Raw genomic sequence first — 12,710 nt, forward strand, 5'->3', positions numbered from 1 at the left:
CTCTATCTTGCTTCTGTCTTAAATAAACAAACTGTTTCTCCGTGTGCTCTCTCACTTGTTGTGTTGTGTCTCTAACAATAAACTCTGTACCTGTTTTTGCAGTTTCTGCCTCCTTGAGAAATTCATTTTTCAAATGAGGCAAGAGCCAGGGGAACTTTGCTTCTAGCCCCTAGCCTTTTGTGGTCTAGCAGCTAGGATTCCTGGTTTTCTTTTGGGCTACCCAGGTCCAAATCCTGGGCAGGGAACTAAAATCTCACTTCAAGCCACTGCTCACTGCTGTCTGAGATCAAGACCAGAATGGCTACACCATGCTAGTTTATCAAGGGGCAACACCTGCCCCAGCGATGGCTGTTAACCAAAGGGGCAATGAGGGACACACTCTTCTACTGGTTTCCCTGGAAACTAATAAGCCCACCTGACATCAATTCCCCAATAATTGGTAACCTCCTCCTCCTTCTCCTCTCCCAGAGGAAGACTACTGCCTGTGTCCCGCCTGATGTCTGCCATACACAGTGGGGTATCACCCCAAGGCCTTTGCTTCAGAGCTGAAAGATTTCCTATCCAATAAACCCTTGATGTCTCTACCGCTGTCTCCATGCTCTTTCCTGCAACCCGCTGCCGGGCAATTACAAGGCTTGCAGACCTGCAGGGTGCAGCCTAACACGAGGTCAACCTGCACCAACCTGGTGGAACCCTGGGGGGAAACATAGAGCGGCAGAAGACTCTAGACCCCAAATGCCGTAAACCCTCTGCTTCCCATGCGCAGTCGGGTCTCCAGAGTGCCGCCTGTCCCCTCCCAAACATTAGGTGTCCGAGAAAAGCTGCGGCTGCACGGGTTCCCATCTCACCACACTCCAATGGAACAGGCATAGGAGAACAGCTCTTTCCCAAGGCTGTGACGCTGGGGCTCTGAGAAGTGCCTGTCTCCGTCAGACGCAAGTCCCACGCCTCCTCCTAGCGTGTAGGAGGCGGTGAAAGGCCGAGGAGGCTCCAGGAAACCTCAAACCCCTGAACACGAACCCTCAAATTACAGGCTGAGACTGACTGCAGCCTGCTACCCTGCGGGAAGTGTCTTGGCCTCTGGCTTTTTTTTCATTGGTTATCGTCTCCGCGACCCGCCCCTCCCGGAGATTGCTGGGAATTCTCCGCACAGTCACTAGTGCGCAGGCGCAAAGAGGAGTGGGTGTGCTCCTTCGCTTCTTCTAGAGGGAGCTGTTGGGTTTGGAACGCGGCGGTAAAACCTGCTAGGGGCCAGGATTCCGGAGCCGGCTGGATGCCTGTGTGCCTGAGTGTGTAATCTGGACAGCGTTGTTTCTGTGCGTGGGGCTGTTCTTGCGTGTAATTATTTGGATGGGGTACTGCGATGACTCCGCAGAGAATGGACGATTATGCCCAGCTCTGAAGCCGGAAGTCTGCGCGGTTGGTTAGTGAAGTGCGTGAGATTGTGTGTATCCGTGAATGTGGCTGTGCTCCACAGTGTATTATTTCTGGAATGGTTTTGATAGGCCAACGCCTCTGGTTATGGTTTTCCACAGGGTCTGCGCTTGTGCATCGCTGTTTCTGTGTATGAGGCTGGATGTGTGGCATTTTGATTAATTACATGGTGGTTAGGTGTGCCTTCAGAATTATGACTGGCACTTAATTAAGTAAAATAATTTCAGGCATAAATACTGGGGGGGAAAGGAGACAAAATTATCTCCTTTATTATGATAGGATCATGATAATGTATTCCTGGACCCATACCAAAATGTAGAAATGAGGACTACATAGTAACATGAAGGGGAGTAAAAATTATATATTTGTATAGGAGCCCAATAACGTCGTTAGTCACTCTTAGGTAATAAAAAATTCCTTTTAGCACTGTTCGTTAAAAGATCAGTCTTGGGCTTCCCTGGTGGCGCAGTGGTTAAGAATCCACCTGCCAATGCAGGCGACCTGGGTTTGAGCCCTGGTCCGGGAAGATCCCACACGCTGCGTAGCAGCTAAGCCTGTGTGCCATAACTACTGAGCCCACATGCCACAACTACTGAAGCTCACGAGGCTAGAGCCTGAGTTCCGCAACAAGAGAATCTACTGCAATGAGAAGCCCATGTACCGCAATGAACAGTAGCCTCCACTCGCTGCAACTAGAGAAAGACGTGCACAGCAACGAAGACCCAATGCAGCCAAAAATAAGTAAATAAATTTATTTTAAAAAATCAGTCTCATTTTAGTGGTTAAAATAATTAAAATGTCCTGTTTAATGATCAGAACTTCAAACCTCATTTAAAACAAGACCCTCCCAAAAAAAAAAACAAGACCCTCCCACCCTGTCCTCTCCCTTTACCACTTCCAAATATGACTATATCACAGTTATTGGTTAAAGCAGTATTTGGTATTTATATACTGATTATATATTTTTGTGCTTCAGAGCCAAGTATATATATATTTTTTTTTTTGCTGTACGCAGGCCTCTCACTGTTGTGGCCTGTCCCGCTGCGGAGCACAGGCTCCGGACGCGCAGGCCCAGCGGCCATGGCTCACGGGCCCAGCCGCTCCACGGCATGTGGCATCCTCCCGGACCGGGGCACGAACCCGTGTCCCCTGCATCAGCAGGTGGACTCTCAACCACTGCGCCACCAGGGAAGCCGCCAAGTATATTTTTTACACAATTTTTTTTATTGTGGATTTAGCTGACTTGGTTTATATGTATATGTACTTGCTCCTATTGCTACCCTTTTCTAAATGTTCCCCCCACCCCTCCAAAGTGTCAAACTCTAAGCAATGATTTTTCCAAATGTTCAAACTTATCTGATACTTCTTCTCCCCCTTGCCAAATCTCTTTCACAGCCATCATCTTGTAGTTCCAGTCTGGACTGCAGGGTTTCTGTAAGACTTCCCTTCTCCCTTTTCTGGAACTGAATTCCTATGTTCCAAGTCTTGTTAATTTTGTATGTTTCTCATTTTTGCTGATTGCCTCTCTCCAACAACTTCGTTCAAATGCATGCCTTTGAGGTAAATGTTTAAGTTCTTACTGTCTGGAAATACCTTTATTGCAATCTCACTTATTGCCTGTGGTGAGAATTCTACTATAAATTAGAATTTGAAGGCATAACATCAGATAAAATCTGATGTTATGTTGCTAATGTTATGTAGCTAATGTTGCTTTTGTAAAGGCTTGTCATCTGTTTTCTATTTCTTTGTGCATAATCTGTGTTCCCAACCCTCCTGGAACGTTTAGGGTGATATATATCACACAATGTACTGTAATTTTGTTCCTTGGTGTGGATCTTTAAATTTATTTTTAAATTTATTTTTGTCTGTGTCGGGTCTTAGTTGCAACATGCAGGATCTTCCACGCAGCGTATGGGCTTCTCTCTAGTTGTGGCACGTGGGCTTCAGAGCATGTGGGCTCTCTAGCTGAGGCACATGGGCTCAGTAGTTGTGGCATGCGGTCTTAGTTGCCCCGCAGCATGTGGGATCTTAGTTCGCTGACCAGGGATCGAACCAGCGTCCTGCTGCATTGGAAGGCGGATTCTTTACCACTGGACCACCAGGGAAATCCCTCTTTAAAACTTTTTAATGCTGGGTGTCAGGTGAATATTTTCATTCTAGAGACTTGTGTACTTCTGGGCTGGAAAATTTTTGTGTAGTTTCTTTCTTTCTTTCCTTCTTTCCTCTCTCTCATTGGAATTATTTGATGGAACTTACATGGCTTAAGCTTCTAAATGTTTTCTTCCTATTTTCTCTGTCTTTTTATTCAACTCTAGGAATTTTATCTTCTACTTATTTAATTTTTAATAAGTCATATTTTTAATTTCCTAGAGCTCTCTCATGGTTTTTTTCTATATAGTATACTGTTCTTTAGGAATGCAATATCTTCTCTGATATTTATGAAATTATATATTAATGTTATATATATTATATTCATTATATTTGATTCAAAATTATATGAATAATATATAATTATATTATGCATGTGATAGGTAGGATAGTCAGTTATGTAAATATTATTTATTTAAAGTTCTCTTAGCTACATGTATTGTCTTTGTTATGACCATATTCCCTTTTCCTGTTTGAGTTGTTCTCTGTCTTTCATTTTAGGTACTTTTCTCAACCACGTGGTAATCCTTACTTTCAGTCATGAGTTAGAGCCTGCCGACTGATGGATTTCAGAAGCAATCTTTTCTCTGGGACACCCCCAGATTTCTATCTCTTTGTTCTTTAGTTTCTCCTTAAAGGACTCCTCCAGTTTCCTGCCTGTGAAGGTTATGTGTTGAGTTGCTGGAGACTGGTACCAGGATAGGGAAAGAAGCTTAAGAAGATTTCAGACTGTGGTTATTACTCATTCTAACTGTGTCTGTCTGCCCTTCTTTGTGCATCCTCTACATCTTCTCAAAATCAATTTATCCAGAGATCAAATGTATTTTTTAGACAAGGGAGAAAAGTTAACTGTAGAGGGGGAAGATCAGGGCAATGAGTTTGTGTATAAATTTTCAACCAGTCCTCTACTTCCAGATCCATAGCTCACCAAGGTCCTTTTCTGTGGAACCTGGGCCCTTCAGGGAAGTTGTAAATTGGTCATAATCTCTTTCATACCAGAGTTCCTTGAATTTTATTTTTTGTAGTTTTCTCTTCACATTTGTTGTTGTCATTGTTATTTTCATCTCTTTTTGGATAGTGATGGGAAATAAATGCATGTGACCTACTCACTGTATGTAAGCAAAAGTCTACCCTTGCTCTTTTCAAATGACAAGATTTTGGTCATTTTTTTAAAAACTAGTTTTGGTTGTACAGTTGACCCTTGACATACACTGGGGTTGGGGCCCTGACCCTCTGTGCAATTGAAAATTTGTGTATAACTTTGCAGTTGGTCTTCCATATTCACATCCTAGGTCCCACATCTGAGGATTCAACCAACTGCAAATAATGTAGTACTATAGCACGTATTTATTGAAAAAATCCATGTATAAGTGGACCTGCACTGTTCAAATCTGTGTTGTTCAAGGGTCAACTGTATTTTTTTTTAATTTTCTATGTCATTATTTTCTAGTTTTATCTTCATCAAGTTCTCCTGAATACATTCCCTGGGTTTATATTCTTGCTTCTTTTATTCCTTTAATTCTTTGGGTTGTGTCAGAGAATTCCTTGGCTTGAATTCAGTAATACAATTGTTCAGCTATTTCATATTGTCATCCTGTTTCATTTTGAGCCTATTTATTAACTTAGAATTCCACACACAAGCGTATATATATATATATATATATATATGAACATAAGTACAGTTGAATGAATGAAAATAAATTCTGTGGGCCTACCACTCAGCTTAAGAAAAAGTTATTATCAGTTCCTTTGAAGTATCCTAAATATTTATTTATTTATTATTTAGGCTGCTCTGGGTCTTAGTTGCGGCACTTAGTTGCGGGATCTTCGTTGCCACGTGCATGATCTTTAGTAGTGGCATGTGGGATCTTTTAGTTATGGCATGTGGACTCCTTAGTTGTGGCATGCAGACTCTCAGTTGCAGCATGCAGTCTCTTAGTTGTGGCATGCATGCAGGATCTATTTCCCCGACGATTGATCGAACCTGGGCCCCCTTGCATTGGGAACTCAAAGTCTTACCCACTGGAGCACCAGGGAAGTCCCTGAAGTGTCCTAGATGCTCCTCCCCCATCTCCCATAAAGTTAACCATCACCTAAATTTAGTCATTCCCATGGTTTTCTTTATAGATTTGCCATATACGTACATATCCCCAAATAACATATTGTTTAGATTTGCGTGTGTTTTGAAATTTAGTGAAATAACATTCTATGTGTTGTCACTTAAAAAAAACCTCAACATTATGTTCTGGGAATTTGTTCATTTTCTCAATGTTGGGCAGCATTCTACTGTGTACATCTGCCAAATTTTATTTATATAGCCTCTTGATGGATATTTGAGTTGTTTCCAGATTTTTCCCTCCTATTTCAAGTGGTGCTGTTTTGAACATTTCTGTAGACCTTTAAAAGTCTGTGTAAGAATAACTCTAAAGTATAATACTTACAGGTGGACTTGCTTTGTTCTAGGGCATGTGCTTCCCAGCTTCTCTAGGTGATGTCAAAGAGTTTCCAGAATCATTTCAATTGACACTTACTGCCACATAGTTGAGAGTTGTTCCACATCCTTGACAACACTTGTAACACTTTAAAACTTTTTTTGCCAGTCAGCTACTGAGATAATATCTCATTGTGGGAGAATTTTTAGAATTCTACTCTGAAAACAAAGATTGACAGAACGAAAAGGGAGAAAAAGATACAGCCACTTTAATAAATAAATGATTTTAACACACAAGTCCTATTAACTCATATATAAGTAGTCCCAAAACAATCAGTAACAATATGAGAATGACACAATTAGCCAACTTAACAAATACAGAATAGAACACCTAGCAATGACAGAATATATATTCATTTCAAGTGAACATGGATCATTTAGCAAAATAGTCTATACACTGGGCCATAAAGCAGATTTAATACATTTCATAGGATTGAAATCATGTACAGTATGTTGTGTGACCACAATGGAATTAAACTAAAAATCAACAACAATAACAAAACAAAATATTGAAAAATTCCCAAGTTATCTGAACTTAAGCAATATAATTCTATAAAATCAATGGGTCAAATAATAAGGCAGAATAGAAATTTAAAAATATTTTGACCTTAATAATAATGAAAAAAACGCAAAACACTTGGGCTTTTTCAACCATCTTGGACCCTGTGGAGGTGTGTGGAGCTCCCGCAGCTGAACTTTGGGGGCAAATAAGTGGGGCCTGTTGGGAAGAGGACTTCTAAAGTGACAGATATGTCTGAAAGGCTATGGTCCAAGGCCACTTTTGCTGGCTATCGGTGGGGTCTGTGGAACCAGAGGGAGCACACAGCTCTCCTGAAAGTTGAAGGTATATATGCTCAAGATGAAACTGAATTCTATCTAGGCAAGAGATGTACTTATGTGTACAAAGCAAAGAACAACACAGTAACTACTGATGGAAAACCTAACAAAACCAGAGTAATCTGGGGAAAGATAACGGGTGTTCATGGAAACAGTGGCATGGTTCATGCCAAATTCCAAAGCAATCTTCTTGCTAAGGCCATTGGACACAGAATCCGTGTGATGCTGTACCTTTCAAGGATTTAAACTTATTGAAAAGTAAATAAATAAAAGTGTAGGATTTGTTCTCTTGTAAAAAAAAAAAACACTTGGGTTGTAGTAAAAGCAGTAATTTGAGGCATGTTTCTAGCTCTAAATGCATATATCAAAAAGTAAAAAATATTGAATATGAATGGTTTAAGCCTCCACTGTAAGAAACTAAAAGAAAGAACATCAATTTAAACCCAAAGAAGGTATTTAAAAGGAAGTAATAAAGATAAGTTTGATATCACTAAAATAGAAAGCAAAGTAGTAATAGAGAAAATAAACTAAGCCAAAAACCAGTTCTTTGAAAATTTAACAAAATTGATAAGTCTTAGCAAGACTGACCAAGAAAGAGGAAAATAACCCTACAAATATCAGGTATGGAAAAAGATTTTATAGGTTTTGAAGGATAAATAAGAAGGCATTAGGGACAACTTTATACCAATAAATTTGACAACTTCAAATAATGGAAAATTCCTCTAAAAATATAACTTACCAAAATGACATGAAAAATATAAAATTTGAGTAATTCTGTTAAGAAAAATAAATGTTTAATTATAAATTTCCCCACAAGGAAAGCTCTACTCCTGAACATTTTCACTGGTGAATTCTTCCAAATATTTGATGGAATACAAAATATCAATAATGTACAAATTCATAAAAACTCTCAACAAAAGTGGTATAAAAGAAAATTGCCTTTTATCAATCTGATAAAGAACATCTTTAAATAACCTACAGACAACATACTTGCTGGATTCTTCAAGAGAGCAAAACAAGGAAATCTACTACCAATACTCACATTCAACGTCATACTGGAGGCCCAAGCTAGTGCAATAAACAGGAAAGAAGGAAAAGGTATAAAGATCGGAAAAGAAGAAATATAACAATATTTGCAGATGACATAATTTGTATGTAGAAAATTCAAAAGAATTATAAAAGTGGTTGAATAAATAAATTTAGCATGATTACTGGATATGTGACTATAAAGACATAAATTGTGTCCATGTATACTAGCTTCAAGTAATTAAACAGTAAAATTTTAAAACAAAATATTTACCATAGCAAACAACAACACAAAAGTAACAAAAAGGCACAAAAATCCTCAACAAAATACTAAAAAACTGAATCCAGTAGAAAATTTTTTAAAAAAATTTATACACCATGACCAAATGGTATTTATGCCAGGAATGTAAGGTTGGTTTAACATGCAAAAATCAGGGACTTCCCTGGTGGCACAGTGGTTAAGAATCTGCCTGCCAACACAGGGGACACAGGTTCAATCCCTGTTCCAGGAAGATCCCATATGCGTTGGAGCAACTAAGCCCGTGCACCACAACTACTGAGCCTATGCTCTAGAGCACACAAGCCACAACTACTGAAGCCCACCCTAGAGCCCACGCCACAGCTACTGAAGCCTGTGCACCGCAGCTACTGGGCACGCATGCTGCAACTACTAAAGCCTGCGCACCTAGAGCCCGTGCTCTGCAACAAGATAAGCCACTGCAATGAGAAGCCCGTGCACCACAACAAAGAGTAGCCCCCACTCGCCACAACTGGAGAAAGCCCACACGCGGCAATGAAGACCGAATGCAGCTAAAAAAACCCAAAAAGGGCTTTCCTGGTGGCTCAGTGGTTGAGAGTCTGCCTGCCGATGCAGGGGACACAGGTTCATGCCCCAGTCTGGGAGGGTCCCACATGCCGCAGAGCGGCTGGGCCTGTACTGGCACAAAAACAGAAATATAAATCAATGGAACAGGATAGAAAGCCCAGAGATAAATGCACACACATATGGTCATCTTATTTTTGATAAAGGAGGCGATAATATAACAATGGAGAAAAGACAGCCTCTTCAATAAGTGGTGCTGGGAAAACTGGACAGCTACATGTAAAAGAATGAAATTAGAACACTCCCTAACACCATACACAAAAACAAACTCAAAATGGATTAAACACCTAAATGTAAGGCCAGACACTATAAAACTCTTCAAGGAAAACATAGGCAGAACACTCTATGATATAAATCACAGCAACATCCTTTTTGACCCACCTCCTAGAGAAATGGAAATAAAAACAAAAATAAACAAATGGGACCTAATGAAACTTAAAAGCTTTTGCACAACAAAGGAAACCATAAACAAGACGAAACACTGAGAATGGGAGAAAATATTTGCAAATGAAGCAACTGACAAAGGATCAACCTCCAAAATTTACAAGCAGCTCATGCAACTCAATATCAAAAAAAGAAACAACCCAATCCAAAAATGGGCAGAAGACCTAAATAGACATCTCTTCAAAGAAGGTATACAGATTACCAACAAACACATGACGCTCAACATCGCTAATCATTAGAGAAACGCAAATCAAAACTACAATGAGGTATCCCCTCATACCAGTCAGAATGGCCATCATCAAAAAATCTAGAAACAATAAATGCTGGATAGGGTGTGGAGAAAAGGGAACCCTCTTGCACTGTTGGTGGGAATGTAAACTGATACAGCCACTATGGAGAACAGTATGGAGGTTCCTTAAAAAACTACAAATAGAACTACCATATGACCCAGCAATCCCACTACTGGACATACACCCTGAGAGAACCATAATTCAAAAAGAGTCATGTATTCCAATGTTCATTGCAGCACTAAAATAGCCAGGACATGGAAGCAACCTAAGTGTCCATCGACAGATGAATAGATAAAGAAGATGTGGCACATATATACAATGGAATATTAGTCATCCATAAAAAGAAACGTAATTGGGTTATTTGTAGTGAGGTGGATGGACCTAGAGTCTGTCATACAGACTGAAGTAAGTCAGAAAGAGAAAAACAAATACCGTATGCTAACACATATATGTGGAATCTAAAAAAAAAAAAAAAGGTTCTGAAGAACCTAGGGGCAGGACAGGAATAAAGATGCACACGTAGAGAATGGACTTGAGGACACAGGGAGGGGGAAGGGTAAGCTGGGATGAAGTGAGAGAGTGGCATGGACTTATAAATACTACCAAATGTAAAATACATAGCTAGTAGGAAGCAGCTGCATAGCACAGGAAGATCAGCTTGGTGCTCTGTGACCACCTAGAGGGGTGGGATAGGTAGGGTGAGAGGGAGATGCAAGAGGGAGGAGATATGGGGATATATGTATATGTATAGCTGATTTACTTTGTTATAAAGCAGAAACTAACACACCATTGTAAAGCAATTATACTCCAATAAAGATGTTAAAAAAAAGATTTCATTATCAGAGTGAAAGGCAAGCCATATCCTGGGAAAGATATCTACAATAAATATATCCTACAAAAGGCCTCATATCCCAGCATATACAAATAGCTGTAAATAAATAGAAAAAAAAAAACCCCACAAACTGACTTTAATGAAATGGTCAAGAGTTAGGCAGTTCAACAGAGAGGTTATCCAAATGGTTGATATATGAAAGGATGCTAAAGTGAGTATTAATCAGGGAAATGCAGATTAAAATCACACTGAGATACTACTACCTACCTACTAGTATTGTAAAAGTTTAAAAAGACTAACAGTACCAAGTGTTCAAAAGGCTGGAATCCTTTACATTGCTGACATATGTGTAAACTAACACAAAGACTTTGGGAAATTGTTTGACAGTACCTACACATATAAATGTAGACCTACTTTATGATCCAGCTATTCCACTCTTGGATTCCTAATAGAAATGAATGCTATGTCTACCAAAAAATATTTTAAGATTGATCATGGCCGATTTATTCATAGTAAGAAAAAACTGGAAATCACACAAATGTCTGTTAATATAGAATGAATAAATCATAGTAAGAATTGAAAAACTGCAGCCTACGGACAAAATATGGCCTTTCACCTATTCTTGTATGGCCAACGACCTAAAAAATGTTTTGCATTTTTAAATGATGTAAAAAAAATAAGAATAGCGTTTTGCGACATGTAAGAATTATATGAAATTCAAATTTCAGTGTCTGTAAAGTTTTACCAGAATATAGCCACACTCATTTGTTTACATGTTGTCTATGGTTGCTTTCATGCTACACTGGCAGAGTTAAGCAGTTGTGACGGAGAACATCTGGCACACAAAACCTAAAATATTTACTAGCTTTACAGGTATTTACAGGTATTATTCCTATACTCCATAACAAGTACTCATCTCAGAGCCATAATGTTGATTAAAAACATGCCAGACACAGGACTTCCCTGGTGGTTCAGTGGGTAAGACTCTGAACTCCCAATGCAGGGGGCTGGGGTTCATCCCCTGATCAGGTAACTAGAGCCTGCATGCATGCTGCAACTAAGATTCGCATGCTGCAGCTAAAGATCCCATATGCCGCAACTAAGACCCGGCACAGCATGCATAAATATTTTTTTTAAAAAACATGCCAGACACATATCATTACACTGACTGTATTTAAATGAAGTTCAAGAATTCACAAAACTAATCTATAGTGCTAGACGTCCAAAAAGTGGTCACTTCTAGGTGGAGTCAGAGCTGACCAGGATGGGGCACAAGGGAACACTCTGGCGTCCTTGAAATGTTCTTTACCTTTTATTTTATTTATTTATTTTAATTAATTAATTAAATTTTGGCTGAGTTGGGTCTTTGTTGCTGCGCGCAGGCTTTCTCTAGTTGCGGAGAGCTGGGGCTACTCTTCGTTGCTGTGTGGGGGCTTCTCATTGCGGTGGCTTCTCTTTGTTGCGGAGCATGGGCTCTAGGCGCCCAGGCTTTAGTAGTTGTAGCACTGTGGGCTCAGTAGTTGTGGCACACGGGCTTAGTTGCTCCGTGGCATGTGGGATCTTCCCTGTGTTCCCTGCATTGGAAGGAAGGCGGATTCTTAACCGCTGCGCCACCAGGGAATTCCCGAAATGTTCTTTATCTTGATCTGTGTGTGGTATGTAAAAAAAATCATTGCGGTATATAGTAATATTTGTGGACTCTATGCAAATTATTCCCCCCCAAAATAAAGACTAAAGCTGAATTTGCATTTTTCATCTCTCTTCATTTCAATGTAAAACTCATTTTTCAAATTATTTGCTAGATGAAATTACTTAAGTTTCTCCCCCTCCAAATCTTGAAGGCAAACTGATACTTCAGACTGCGCTGTCAAATTTAGCTAGCCACATATAGCTATTTAAATATAAATTTATTAAAATTAAACAAAATAAAAAATTTAGCTCCTCAGTCAAACTAGTCTCATTTCAGGTGCTCAATAGCCAAATGTGGCCAGGGCTATGGTATTGGACAGCACAGACATTGGACATGGAATCCACTTCTGCAGAAATATCTATTGGACAGCACTGCTCCAAATGTTACACGAATGTTAACCTCATTTTACAGGTGAGGAAACTGAAGCTTAAAGATATCACTGTTACACAGGGCTGCATCACGAGACAATCATACCCACTCTCACAATACTATGCTCACACATTTCTTTTCCCACATTCACTACTACAGGTGAACTCTCAAGGTATCTTTCACTTAACATTTCTATAATTCCATGGAATCTATTTTAAATTCACAACCATGCAAAGAAAAAGCATTTTCTTACAAGTTATAAAATA

The 12,710-nt window shown here is 39.6% G+C and overlaps 1 protein-coding gene across 1 annotated transcript; it reads left to right on the plus strand.

Annotated features, from left to right (window-relative positions):
* The first annotated feature begins 6,319 nt into the window (after positions 1-6,319).
* LOC116744640 (60S ribosomal protein L35a-like) lies at positions 6,320-7,536 on the plus strand. The gene has a single exon (XM_032614684.1). The coding sequence runs from the start codon at positions 6,824-6,826 to the stop codon at positions 7,154-7,156; it is 333 nt and encodes a 110-aa protein (XP_032470575.1). The 5' UTR covers positions 6,320-6,823; the 3' UTR covers positions 7,157-7,536.
* The last annotated feature ends 5,174 nt before the right edge of the window (positions 7,537-12,710 follow it).

Source organism: Phocoena sinus, chromosome 19 (genome assembly GCF_008692025.1).
Source record: "Phocoena sinus isolate mPhoSin1 chromosome 19, mPhoSin1.pri, whole genome shotgun sequence".
Classification (NCBI taxonomy): domain Eukaryota; kingdom Metazoa; phylum Chordata; class Mammalia; order Artiodactyla; family Phocoenidae; genus Phocoena; species Phocoena sinus.